This window comes from Urocampus carinirostris, chromosome 18 (assembly GCF_059441175.1).
Source record: "Urocampus carinirostris isolate Australia breed hairy pipefish chromosome 18, RoL_Ucar_1.0, whole genome shotgun sequence".
NCBI lineage: Eukaryota > Metazoa > Chordata > Actinopteri > Syngnathiformes > Syngnathidae > Urocampus > Urocampus carinirostris.
The window spans coordinates 28,113,516-28,128,107 of NC_142366.1; the positions used below are offsets into that span (position 1 = coordinate 28,113,516).

Sequence of the window (14,592 nt, forward strand, 5' to 3'; positions counted from 1 at the left end):
CATGATTGCCTATTGATTTTGAAAATGTAACAAATTCAGATACCTCTATCGTAGAGCGCATGCTTACCAAACTACCAGTTTCATTCCAAATCACTAAAATCTAATAAAATCCTCATGGAATCATGAGGGTGCATCTGTGTAATATTTAAAGAGTTTTTTTTTTTTTTTTTTTAATCTATACCCTTTTTGAGTGATAAAAACCCACAGAATTCATGACGGTGGCAATTTTTTTTTCAAGGCACCGTAGCTAACAGGCTAACTAAAAGCTAGCGTCGTAAATAGCTTGCTCTTTTAGAACTGTTGGCAGGCCTGAAGCGGCCCGTGGGCCGCATCTTCGACACCTGTTTTCTTAGACTAACTAAACGTCGTAAATTAAAGCTGTTGGAATATAATTCCAAAGCTTTCGACTATTGGAGAACATTTAAACATCGATAGATATCAATTTACATCTTCGAGTGGGCTGACGTGGAAATAATCTGACTGCTTTACATTACTTGTCCAGCAGAGGGCACACTAACAACAAACCAACGACATGTATCATAGATAGATAGATACTTTGTTCATCCCCGAAGGGAAATTCACATTTCCAGCAGCATCCCTGAGCTGAGAACAATCGAGAACAATCGAAAATAACACGACAAAAATAGTCCATCAAATCCAACAGTTAGTGCTGTTCATATCGACTATTTTTTCATTATTGAAGAAAAAGTGATATGTTTCCATTCGGGAGAATTGAATGGGGGGACGCATTAATTCAAGAAATGGAATACCTTATTAATTATTTAAGCAAGCCTCGGGCCCCTGCTTAAAATGAGGGCAATGTGCTATAGCGTGGAATAAAATATAAAAATGTGCTCTGCGGAATTATGTATTATAATCCATTAAATCTGCAGCAAACATCCGTACGTTATTATCTGCAAACGAGCTCTTTGTAAGAAGCGCTCCTCCAGCAGGGGTCAGTATTACGCCTCATAGAGAAAGCCCGAGGGGTAAAATGTAAGATTATGCTCATTGATTTGCACGAGGAGCGGCCATCAAAGAATCACAGCCATTCATTTGTATTCATCCATGTGCAAATGTCTGGCTAACTGCTGGGGGTTATCATCATCCACTCAGTATAATAATCGTTAGGAGGGTCCACACTGGAATACTTAGCGCTTTATAGCTGGGCTGTAATTGTAACATCTGGGAGGGAGTTATATATCCATTAGTTTTCAATTTTATGTATCCCAAGTTGACAAAACACTAGCATTTGAAACGACAATAAAAACTCCCTTTGTAGTTTACTATGCAGGACCAATCCTGCCATATGTAGGAAGAAATACCTACAAATATGTACTGAAGGGCGTGACGATTATCCGCACTGATAATTGGGAAATGGACGGATATCGTTATCGGCATTTATACTTGTTCATACGGATTGAATGTGTTTAAAACTGGGTTGTTTAGGCTCAGATGCAGCCTAGCCTCTCTCTCCCTCTCCCGCCTTTCGGATTGTTAATCGACTGGAGGTGGAGCTACCGAAGTAGTAGGAATAACATTAGAGCGGATTAAACAGCAGAAACTCCGAAGTTTCAACGTGCCTGTCAGTCATGACCTCTGACTGTATTGAGATTTCAAAAAGTCTGTGGTAGAAAATTGTGTGTTTGTGTGACTACAAGACAGAGTTAAATGTTATTTTAGGAAAGCACTTTCAGGTGGAGACTGATATATTAGCTTTTATCATAACATTAGTTTGTCAATCAAGCGTGTGTATTTGGGATTGAGAGAGCATAAAAATCACACAAGTGGAAAGCTGAGTGATAATTCATTTATAATGTATTTACTGTAAAAGGTTTCATGGAGCTGTTTAAGTTTTATTTGAATTTATAACAAATATACTTAGTTCCTTTTTGCATTACAACATTTTTAAGCTTTTATCTGCCAACTTTTAATACCAAATAAGCCGATCCTATATACATGTACAATAATTTTTGGTTTGAGTTGTTTTTTTTCCCCCAACTTTGTCTTAAATTTGATTTCAAGTGGCATTAAAAAGTCTTGAATTCAAATTTGCCTCAAAGTGTTGGAATCCTACCCTCCTTTACTTAAAATAAAATCAAAATATAAGAAATCAAATACAATTATAGCAAGGCACGGACTAACCATGTGAGGAATGAGGCGTATCCACACATAATAGGGACACATACATCATTTGCCAACATTTTTGAGCCAAAACACGTTTTTATGCAATCAAAAAAGCTTCAGGTACACTATCGAACATAGTTTAAACCAGGGGTGTCAAACTCATTTTAACTTGGGGGGCCACACCATAGAACAAACATTGTCGGGGGCCGGACTAGTAGATTAAAGAGAAAGAAAAAGAGGGATAAAGAAATACGAGAAAGAGGGCGGGAAAAAGAAAGGGAGGAAGAGAGCCTGAGAAACAAAAGATAAAAAGTCGCGAGAGAGGGGGGAAAAGAAAGGGAGAGGAAGAAAGAAATCCAAAGAAATAGAAAGACAGAAGCAGAGAAAAGAGAAAAGAAACCACGAAGGGTATGAAGACAGAAAGAAAAAAGGAAGTTAGAGCTAGAGTGAGAGAGAGAGAAATACAAGTACAGTGTCTTTGTGAGAGGCACCTGGCTTTGGCAACATCAAATTGACATATTTCAACCTGCAGCTTGTTTTTCTTTTGCGCTTCTCCGAGTGTTGTCTCGCGGGCCGGATTCAATCCCTTAGCGGGCCTGATTTGGCCCGCGGGCCGCCTGTTTGACACATGTGGTTTAAACTATAGTACCAGGCACTAGTTTAATGTTTATTTTTCAAGCATCCATTTTGTTGTTTGAGAGTATGGATTTTTGTGGTCACTGTGGCTAAGAAAGTATGTCATGTATATTTGGATAGCCAGCACAACATTGTAATGCTTTACGCATTAAAACTACCACTTAGTCTCAATTTGAAAGTAAGTGTATTATTTGAGTCTATGACTGCTTTATTTTGATGTAAGAAAAAAGTATTTATGTGCGAATATACCACTCGAACGAATAAGTTAGATTTGTTTTTGCTATTTCTGCTTTTGAACCAGGACGTTTTGTATTTTGAATATCCTGAGGGTTGTGCTTGGCATGCATGTTGCAAGCCTTAGTAATCATAGCCAAAACATAACTGTATTGTTACCTTGCATTCTTTATGAAGCACATGAAAATGTGAACTGAAAGGACAGAAAGGCATTGTGGGAGGTAATACGGCCAGTAGCAAATTCATGATGCAGCAATGCAAATCCATATCAGGCTAACATCTTGGAGACATAACTGTATAGGAACAGACAACGTTTGTGTCAAGACCAGAACGGAAACGGGACCCAATTGCGTAACGTTTATCACAAGTTTTATTGAGGGAAAGAGGAAGGGATGCGGCCACAATCCGGTGTCCGCTTGACGCGGGAAGCAAGTCGCTCTCGTACCTGGATTGTGATCTGAATGAGGTAGTGGATCTTCCGTAGTGAGTGATGGCGGTGTCAGGGACAGAATAACTGGTCGGTAGCCGGGACTGGGAGAGCAAGACATGGTCGGGGTTGGAAACGAGTCGTAAGCCAGGACGGGAGAGTAGATGTAGTCGTGAACGAAAATGGGTCGTAAGCAGGGACGGGAGAGTAGACGTGGTCGGGATCAAAACGGGTCGTAGCGGGAGACAAACAGAAGCAAAACGGGACAGGCGGAAGTTTGGGACGAAAAAGGCTTGCCTAGTATACACATCGTTTCGCAGACGGACTGACAACAGGGGACTGACAGGACTGAGTTCAAATAGTGACATGGAGCCAATCAGAACCCACGGCAGTTGGCGCCAAATGAGCAGGAACAGGTGAATCACATCAGTGATCGTGACAGTTTAGATATTTTGGGGAGGGGTGTGAAATAATTAGTTTTTGATGTTGGATACAGATGCTCCCCTACTTACGACCATTCGACTTACGAAAAATATCCAGACATTGCTGTGAGTTGGATTTTGTATTGTGTGAACCTCATGTGCAGTCCTTCCTCAAGGTTTCTTCATTTTCCTCATGTTGAGGTTTTTGAGTTTTCCTTGCCCTCATGTTGGTTCCAGATCAGGGGATGGTATCATAATAGTCTGTGGTTTGTAATAGTCTTTGATCTGTGCAGCCCTTTGACACTCCTTGTGATTAAGGGTGTTACAAATAAACAGGACTTGACTTTACTTTCCCTCACTACCTCACTCCTTTACTCTTTTCCTCACTCTCAAGACTGGTGTATATAGACCAAATTTCACGTGACATCCCAGTTAAAGTTGGGAGCAAAAGAAAACTCCGAGATGCCTCTGTTCTGCTGTTTGTGTGGCAGAGTCTGAGAAAAAAAAGTTAGTGTCGATTGACGTTTTAAAGGACCCCAGGGGGGCGCTAGCGATCAAAAAAATGTGATTACAAACAAATGAAAGGGTCCATGAGTAGCGTCATCTGTTTGCCCGTTTAAATGGAGGTTAAAGTTCACTGTGTATTATAATGAAGTATCAGAATACATTTTCAACAAGAATTTGGTGCATCATTTTTCATTGTTGGTACTTCTCATTAAAAACAAACCTAAAACGCTAGCCTCATTCGGAGAACAGAGTCGAAAGAGCTTGTTCTCCATAAAGAGCCTTAATTCCCGTGACGACTTAACACGCCCTTGAAAATGAAGCCTCTTTAAATGGTTTGCCTGTGCGCTAACTGAACAGAATAAGCTGGAGACGGAGACGCTGCAGTGCCATCTAGTGGTATAGCAAAAATAGTGAGCAGCGGCAGTCTAACTTGTTTCTTTGGGGTTAAAAGCACCAACATCTATAATTCAATCCTCCTTCCCCAAATTTTCAACTAACACATCTTAATATCATGGAAGATATTGTAACATGTAATGCTTCATAGGTACAAAACGCTTTCATACAAGAAAAGGAAAACATGGATTTGAATAGAAGGCAAAAATAACCTACCATACCTAATTTAATTTTGTAAATAAAAAAAAAATCAAAGGTGAAGGAATGTGTATTTCTATTTCACAGTGGAATCGCTTCTAAGATCGGTGACACGTTCTTCTGGCATCCTGCCGCCAAGCTGTGCTGTGGTATTACTGGCCATTGCACGTACCAAGCAACGCAGTGCCACCTAGCGGTCAAATATTACACATTGTCAGTAGTGATCATATTTGGAATGTAAATTGCACGGCAGAAGACTTAAAAAGCATTTGTTATCATTATGGTATTTTCTATTCTATAAAAAATGCACATTTGTAATAGTTCATGTATTTGACTTATTCAAATCAACTATTAGAAGATGCCGAATAACATACGCTGTTCCTTTAAGAATCCTGAACTAAAATATTAGATATGCAAGGCAGACTGATATCCTGTAAGCTGTTTTGGTTTATTTGTATTCCAACACACAAAAATCGGACTCTTTGCAAATATGTAGGACTCGCTAAATTACTTGGTAACGATTATGCTTAATTTAATATTATATGTGTAAAATCAATACTGTCAATTAATTATACATCCCAAGTTCAGCAATAGATCAATGTCTGGAAAATTGAAGATAAAAGCCTCACACTTTTCATAAGTTACGAATGGAATACTGTAAACATTTAAGAGATTTGAAAATCAGGAATGTTTATTTCTCAAGAACCAATTTTAAACATGCATCTTTCTCTTTGAAAAAGCAACAGGGAGCCAATATACAATGCTCAAGGACCGTGTGCAGCTCTGAGCTGCTTGTTTCCGACCCCCGATCTACAGGAAGGCATAAAAAAAAACCAAGCTTGGCATCTGATGTGAAAATAGTAAAGCTTCTCCGAGCGGACGCGACGTCGAGAACAATCTAGAGCTTTCCTTTCGGACGACAAGGTCTATGAGGCGAGCGTAAGAGCGTCCGACGGGAGGCAAGCAACGACCTGAAAAAGTGCGTCTAGGTCTCAGAAGCCGGCTACCCCTCGTCGGCCTACGCTCGGATATTCGAAAGGCGAGTCACCGGTTTGGCAATTCACGTTCCGAATCTCCTCACCGGAGTGCCGCGCTGGGCCCCCGCCGCTTTGGGATGCAGGACGATGGCGTCGTCCTCTCTGGACTGCTGCTTGGCAAAATTCACAAACACCTGCAAGCAAAATTCTTACTTTCAACACGTATATTAAAGTATGTGCTTTTTCTGTCTCATCATGGAAAATGACATTTCAGATGAATTGATGTTTCCAGTGTTAAAAGTACTTTCTCATGTAACGTCACATTTTTGGGGATTTGACTCATTCTCACATTATATAATGAATATTATGAATGTAATTGGTATAACTGTGCTGCAGATGCAGAGTGAGGCACACAATTGTCTTGCCTCATGGCAGAGGGCCATAGGAAGACCAAGGATACAGGTTTGGCACACACCAAATAATCAACATAGTGATAGTATTAAATGGTCTGCATCTATAAAGTGCTTTACAATGTGCTTCACACTTTTCCCTTTTACACACAATCCGATAGCAGGTAGTTGCCCTGCATGACTGACGCTGCTATCGGGGGCATTAGGGATTCAGTGTCTTGCCCGAGGACACTTCAACATATTACTCGGAGGAGGAATCAAACCTGCGACCTCCTGAGATACTGCCACCCTTGTTGCTTGAATGTTTTTTATCTATTGATGCTTTTATTTAAAAAGTTAAACAATTCTAAAATGTAGTAAGTGTTGCATGGAAGAGTGATTGTATTAATCTGAATGTACCACACATCACAGCAGTACACTCCAGGATACAGCATCTTCACCATACGACGTTTTTTTTTCCAGCTTCTACTCACAGCATAGTTCCTCTATACAACCCCAACAAATTATTCCTAGGCTCTAAACTGTACCTACAAAGATTATTACTAATAAGAATCTATTGGCTAATGTCGTATACATTTTTTCTGCTTTCGGTTGACATTTCGGGTAAATGAAAATGCAAATATAATATTGGCTGAACTCCTTCCCACAATGCCCTTCCCCTTTTCTTGTTTAGTTCAGAAGCATGTGTGATACATAAAAATGTTGCAAGTTGGCAATTAAATGTGTTTTTTACCGTGTTTACTTGCTATGGGTACCTAATGCTTGCAGTGATGCTACAGGGGAAGCAAAAAAAAACAATAAAAATCTAAACAAAGCTTGTGATGGTGAATACAAAAGTACATTAACTGCTAGCTTTGCTAAATTGCAAAACAGTCTTCTAAGAACATGCAAATAGAAGTATAAATATGTTAATTTGCTTATTTTACCATGCTCTGCATCCACTCACTAACACTACAGGACCAGCTCAAGTCACATCACACAAAAGGTAAATACAATTTCATATTTCCTTAACATGTACAGTAATCCCACGATATAGCATGGATTACTTTTCAGATTTGCATTGTAGTCTGGATTCTGATTGGCTAAACAGTCTGCCTTATTATTTCACAGAAGTTATTTGTAAAACGTTCATACAGTATTTCCATTTGTTAAAAATATAACAAAAATGGGTTTCTTTGGATAATAATTGTAAAAAAAAAGGTTTGTACAATAGTTTTAATAACATAATACTTACAATATACTATTTTGTTCATGTTTGTCTACCTTTTAGGGGTTTGGAACACATTTACAGGGTTCCTGTAAATCTTAAAAGGCCTTAATTTGCGGTAATGTTTAAATTTTGAAAACTTTTAAAAGTGTGAACAAAATCTAATTTGTATTCGTTTGAACCTAAGACTAAGAGTTATTGAGTCTTTTTTAATAATTCAACAATTTACTTTCTTTGCAACATTGCAGGACCACTATACCAGATACACGTTCTAAGTGTGCCACACAATAACTAAAAGCTGTGTCAGCTAGGTTTTTTTTTTTTAATTTCTGGGGTTTATTTTTCGACTTGGCATTAAAAAAAAGGCTTGAATTCGACTCTCAAGCTGTAGTATCCCTGATTAACCAATTACCGTAAGTTTCTATGCTTCACTATGCGACAATCCTGGGCTCTACAGAACGCCGTATTCGTTTTACCTGATCCAGAGTGGTCTGCGACACGGAGTAGTCCTCGATGCGGAGCTTCTCTTTGTTGGCCAGGACCATCTGGAAAATGCGAGCCAGCGAAGAAGAGGGAATCTTATACTGTAACGTGTTGTAGTGTTTCTCTCTCTGGACGCAGCCGGGGAAGCCGCTCTCCATGAAGGCCTCGGCCGGGTTCAGGTCGGGGGCCCCGCCCGCTTCGGGGGCCTTTATCTTCATGGTCACCACGTAGCCGTCGCCGAACCTGCCCGGATTTCAGACGTTCCGATTCCCCGTGGATAACGCGGTCTGAAAATGGACCTACTTGTATTTGAGCTGCTGGATGGTTCCCAAACATTTAAAGGATCCGTTGACCATGATGGCCAAACGCGTGCACAGGGCTTCGCATTCCTCCATGCTGCAAAAAGGGAAAAATCATCATTTGTGCACGCTCATTTAAGATGATCTCTGTCATTAACTGCCAATGAAATGTCCTTTTAAACCCCGCAGCAGGGAAGCCCAGACTTCCCTACCCCTAGCCACTTCGTCCAGCTCACCTAACGGAAACCCGGGGACTTCTCAGGTGCCCCAAACCCCTCCCGAGTGAGGCATCATCATCATCATCAGAGGACTGAGCCACCTCAACTGGCTGCTATAAATGCGTAAGTGCAGAGACTACACCGAGCCACTCACCTTATCTCTATGGGAGAACCCAACCACCCCGCGGAGGAATCTCATTCTTTTGGTCATGACCATAAGTGAGGGTAAGAATGTCCATTGAAATTGTTCATATCTAGAATATTTTACTGTATATTTTTAGTATTCGATTTGTCTGCACAATATCATGTACCAAATAATGACTTATTTTTCAAGTGAAATAAAACCCTCATTCTAGTATTAAGTTTGTTATTACTATATACTGTATTTCTTTTTGAGTCAAATTAAATAATCATAGCTATGTTTTATTTTACCGTATTAGCATTTTCCTCTTAAATTTGAGCTTATTATATTACCAGAAAACCCAATTCAAATTAAACAAAAAGTATACTATTTTGTAATTCAAATTAATTACATTTTCAAAGAAAATACCAAAATTAACCTTGGGGTTAGAAATAATTATCTACATTTGGGGTATTTTGACCGTGGATAGTCCACGCCTTTGCAGTGTTAAAACCTTATAGTTTACACATTTTTACTTCCAACCACTCAAAATGTTTCGGGGGACCTTAGCTACGCGTGTATATATATGCTTATTAAATTCTCTTTCTTTGATAACTTATCAAACCCTCAAAAGACAAAGAAAGGTTTTACATTTTTTTAACCTCAGGTTCCCCTAGAAGCTTCCCCATTTATAAACCACTGATAGTTTATGATATTAATCCTTGTTCACTGATCCCTTAACCTCATGGTAAGAAGCTACTCTGGACAGCTTTCTCCACTGTTGACTGGTCCTGGCCTAAAACTTGGCACCATTCCTTGATGTTGTCGGTCCAGATCTTGATCTGTCTTTGACTGTGCCCTGGAGAATGATCTTGGCCAGTCCTGGTGATCTGTTTCATTTGTCACATGGGCTAAGTAGCTGATGTCTAGAAGTTTCCTGTTTTGCTGTCAGAGTCCGTGTCTCGCAAGTGTAGAGGAAAATGGAAGTAACCGGCGCTTGCGTGAGTCTGATCTTTGATTTCACTTCTATGTTCTTGTCCCTGATTTCTAGTTCTGGTTCCGACCCCTCTTCTGATTCATTTATAACAATCATAATAATACCAACCTGTGCGAAGTGAGCACCACCGCTCGCCTCTCCCGGATCACGCTCACGATGGAACTCCAAAGGAAGCGCCTGGAGAGCGGGTCCATGCCGGTGGTGGGCTCGTCCTTGTACCAAATAAACAAAAGTACTTATTACTATTTCAACAGATTTGTTTCCTAGTGTGATGCTCACCAGTAACACCAAAGTGGGGCAGCCGATCATGGCGATGGCGGTGGACAGTTTCCTACGGTTGCCTCCGCTGTACGTCCCGGCGCTCTGGCCCGCATACTCTGCCAGACCCAGTTTTTGAACGGCCCACTCCGCGATCTGCAAAAGACGAACCTTGATTTTGTAGTCGTGGCGTCCGTTTCCGCGGCGGTCCTTCTCACCCTGCCGATCTCGGCTTCGGGGACGCCGCGCAGCCGAGCGTAGAGGTGGAGGTGCTCTCGTCCCGTCAGGAGTTCGTCGATGGCGTCGAACTGGGGACAATATCCCATGTTCTGGTGGACGTCCAGGATGTTGGTCAGAATGCTGATGGGCAAAAGAGGGTGCTACTTTAGGAGATGCATACTCTTCACTCACAGTAATTAGTATTTTGCAAATAGACTTAAACCTCTAAGACCCGAGCTTCTTGTTTAAAGCGCATTTATATCCGCGCCTTAGGAGGTTAACCATATTTCAAAGAGGAGTGGTAACAATAATAAAATTGTTGGTCCTATCAGCTAGAGTAAAATTTGCACTCAATTTTCAGTGTTTGAGAAAAGACATTCCTCAAGTAAGCCTACTGGTTTTCATAAGAAACAACGAGAAGCTTTTGACTATGGACCACAAAAAACAGGACATAAAATGCATATTCAACAAAACTATAAATACATGTATACATTTAAGAACTAATAATACTTGCATAAATTCCGCTCTGATGATGGGACGTTGATTTATTTTTATAGGGGTGGGCAACTATTTGGGGTAGGGGTCCAAATTGTGTTAAAAAAATGGTCAAGGATCTGGAAACGGATCAAATGTTTTTATCTTTTATGCAGGCAACTACATGTTATATTTCTTTTGAAATAGATTAGTCGCATCAAACTGGTTTTCAAACAACCTCGTACTAAATTAGGTACCCGTTTTAAGCACTTTATTTAATTTTTAGTTTTGAAGAATTACTGTAGTGGTAGTTTTTTGGTATTTCTGTAGGCAGGAATTTTATTGCGGTTCTGAAGTATTTTCATAATAAAATTGATGATGTAATTCTGAAGTAAATTTCTGGTATTTTTGTATTATGTTATTACTTCTCTACAGAAGTTGTGTAGTATTTTTTTTATATTATCGCTGTGGTAGTATTTCTGTAGTAGTATTTTGTATTATAGTATTACTGTACAGAATTCTACAGTATTTCTATCGTTTTATTTTTTTCAGAATGAAAGAAAAGTGAGTTCCTTGTTTGTAATCACAAAGTCTTATATTTAGTTTTGTCTTTGTAGTATTAACGCCAGCACAAACAACATTTTTATTAGTAGCACTTTATTTGCTATCATTTTTGACCAGTTTTGATTCAAACCTGCTTTTGTATATAGTGTGGTGTTGATTTTATTTTGGTATATCGTGTTTTTATCCATATTTGTTAAGCCCAATTTATCTTGTGATTATCACGATTTTTGTATTTCAGGGCAGTATAATATCAAAGTATTTTACACCCCAGTTCATCTTAGGTGTTCTGCACCAAAATGCCACAAGATGGGGTTAGAGTCATGCTTTTTATTGAGCCACAGCCTTAACACATTGCAATTAGGTTTCTATGCAACTCGGCCGGGGGTTAGTGGTGGTCTGGATTTATACAGCGCTTTACAATGTGCTTCACACTTTCCCACTCACACACCAATAGGGCAATCCAAAATGTTGAAAGACCCATATTGAACCAAATAAACATGTTTGGAGCAGCATGCATTGCATTACAAGGAAGGCAAAACATACTGTATACACTTATCTAAGGTCTATAACTAGATTTATTGAAAAGGAAGTGTCGTGTTTTCCTCATTCACTGCCTTAAAATATTTTTGAAAGAACACCAGAAAGCCACATGCGGCTCCAGAGCCACTTGTTGCCAACCCTGGGCCAATGTAGATTTTGAAGTAAAATGACACTTTATACCACAAAAAGATAAAAAACGAAGAGCATAAATCCAACAAACCTGTGACCGGCGACGGAGGCATCCCCTCTGGTGACATCAATGTCTCCTGTTAACATCTTGAACGTGGTGGTCTTCCCGGCACCATTTACACCCAGGAGACCAAAACACTGGCGAGGAAGAAGGAATAAATGGATTTAAAAATAAAAAAGCTATTCATGATCCTACAAACCTCTCCTGGTGATACACCAATACAGATCTGATCCACAGCAGGAGTCATGGTTCCTGTATAAATCTAGTGAAGATTTTTTTATTAATGAATTAAAGGATGCGGTAATCATTTTACAAAATAAAAGGGGTGAGAATTAGATTCACCTTGGAAAGGTCACATATGTGTAAAATATCATTGGTTTTCCCGCTTTTGTAGATTCTCTCCCTCTCCTCGGCCACATCCAGGTCCTCGTTCAAAATGGAAGGCTTTGGACCGTCCGGCGTCCTGCCGACGGATTATTGAGACAATCCCTCATTGATCTCATACATGTGACAGTTTTCTTAAATTGGATTTTTGTAATCTTACCAGTGATCTAGGAAGAAGCGATACTGACAGAAGATGTTCAAGATGAAATAGACGAATCCCTCCACCGACATGAAGAACAGGTTCTTCCCGATGAAGTCCCAGTCGTAAGGGTCTGGGCTGTGATCCTCACCTAAGGATGTATCGGACCACTTTTTTTTAGGTCAGTCTTTTCATTCCAATCCTTTGTTGACAATTATTTCCATCTCCAACCTTTCAGTTACATGTTAAAATGGCGTCTGTATTTTACCAAAACGAGTGAAGATATCCGTCACGGCCTGGTTGATGGCCATATCTATGAGTCCTCGGCCCAGGCAGTAATGAGGGAAGATGAGCAGCACGCTCTTCAACAGCTGATTGAACTTGTACAAAGCCTTGAGTAATTTCAAGCACACATTCATAAGACCACTCAAATGAGGCATTTTCGACAAAGGATTTCGTCGGTTCGCACCGTGTTGCTTTCGAAAAGGTCCAAGATGAAGGTGACGGCGCTGCTGTTGATGCCGATGAAGAAGTTGATGCACGACAAGGACACGTAGGCTGTGCTCGGGACGCTGAACATGTAGGATAGTGGGTACATCATGGGTGTGACGGACCAGCTGAGAGAAACACAGTAGGGGGATATGGTTGTGGTATATGAAACTGCAATAGAGGTGACATGTTAAGCCCAAACCCAACCTAGCTGAAATTTGGGTCTGGCCAAAAATGTCAATCATTAATTTAGCTTCGGATCGTTTTTTCTTTAACTTTATTTTTTTTTTTCAAATTCATCCGCCAGTCATTGTTCCTAGTTTCTTTTTTGTGGAGATCTACGTGATGGATTCAGTCCCCCTTTTGCGCAACGCAGCCCACATCCATGCACTTGGCGCATCCACATTGCACTAAAGAGGGACTGAATCCATCCCACAAATCCTTGACAAAGAAAAAAACTAAGAACGATGACTGGTGGATAATTGTTTTTTTTCAAGTCAGTGAGAGAGAAGCCCACCTCCTCCTCACAAAATAACATAGTCCTCAAGATAAAATATGAAAATTCAGGTTTGTTTCAGGCTCAATCCCTCAAATAAAGTGAATTTATTTGTTTTGTGCCAGTTCAGACTCCAATACTCTCTGGTCGGGTTGGATTTTTTTAGGCCTGACCTTTAACTAGAGGTACTGTATACATAATATTTTGTTTTTAGCAGGGTTTGCGTTCCAAAAAAGAACCCTTGATCGGCGAAATATTTTTCTTTCTACCATGTTAATACCAGTGTCTGAAATAACGTCTGACCGGACGCCTGGGGTGTACATGTTACAAAACTTCTCCGCCCGGGTGGCCGACCACTTTTTCACGAAAAAAATAATGCAATAAAAACGAATGATTTTTTTTTTTTTTTTTTTTTTCAAACGATTTTGAAATGTCTGTTTGGCAATTTGCATACTCCGCAGCCAACCAGATGCCTGCATCGAATAACTTCATGCTTCTGGGGTTTTCGGAGCGTTATAAGGTCGTGCATTTGCATATCATTTTCCAAAGTAGACGCACAGAAAACACAAGAAAAATGAAGAAGTGGTTAAGAATGAAGCCAAAACCTCAGCCCCAGAAGAAATATTCAAAAGAAGTTAACAAAATTGATGAAGCTACAAAACGTAAATGTACATTAAAAGCATGGTGGAAAGAGGAGTTCAACGTGGCTTGTAGCAGACGACGCAACGCAAGCATTGCATGAATGAAGATGAGTAAATACAGATACATATGTGATGGCACATGGGAAACAGCCATGTCATATACATGCAATGAATGTGGTAAGTATATTTACAATAAACTTAATTTTAAAGTGTTGTTCTGCTATATATTCTGTTTATCCTCCCTTAATACTTTACAACAATGGGTTTCTTTGCAATTAGTCGTCTTTTTGTGTTTCAAGTTGTGAAAAATGGGGCAGGCAACCTTTCAGAGTTGTCTGCCCTGGTGTCCAGTTACTTTTTGTCACGAGTTTCAGACACTGTTGATACAACTAAATATTATTATAGATTGAAACCAAAGATCAAACCCTATTTACAGGCTCAAGCATTTGTTTAAAAAATACAATTTACAAACTGGACTTTAAAAACATTCCAAACAGCGATGAAAAACTATTCCACTTTTTTTAACCACAGATGAAATGTTG

General features: G+C 39.8%; 1 protein-coding gene across 2 annotated transcripts in view; it reads right to left on the bottom strand.

Moving 5' to 3' along the window:
- Window positions 1–5,608: 5,608 nt before the first annotated feature.
- Window positions 5,609–14,592, bottom strand: part of abca4a (ATP binding cassette subfamily A member 4a) — a 41,789-nt gene continuing 32,805 nt past the window's right edge. For both annotated transcript variants that reach the window (XM_088322526.1, XM_088322527.1), the window contains 12 exons: window positions 12,894–13,041; window positions 12,693–12,816; window positions 12,446–12,575; window positions 12,244–12,364; window positions 12,101–12,163; window positions 11,932–12,038; window positions 10,133–10,274; window positions 9,936–10,070; window positions 9,765–9,868; window positions 8,325–8,417; window positions 8,015–8,264; window positions 5,609–6,115 (listed from right to left, as the gene is read on the bottom strand). In XM_088322526.1, coding sequence (XP_088178652.1) covers window positions 6,005–6,115; window positions 8,015–8,264; window positions 8,325–8,417; window positions 9,765–9,868; window positions 9,936–10,070; window positions 10,133–10,274; window positions 11,932–12,038; window positions 12,101–12,163; window positions 12,244–12,364; window positions 12,446–12,575; window positions 12,693–12,816; window positions 12,894–13,041 — 1,528 coding nt within the window. In that variant the 3' untranslated portion in view covers window positions 5,609–6,004. The remainder of the gene's footprint in view (window positions 6,116–8,014; window positions 8,265–8,324; window positions 8,418–9,764; window positions 9,869–9,935; window positions 10,071–10,132; window positions 10,275–11,931; window positions 12,039–12,100; window positions 12,164–12,243; window positions 12,365–12,445; window positions 12,576–12,692; window positions 12,817–12,893; window positions 13,042–14,592) is intronic.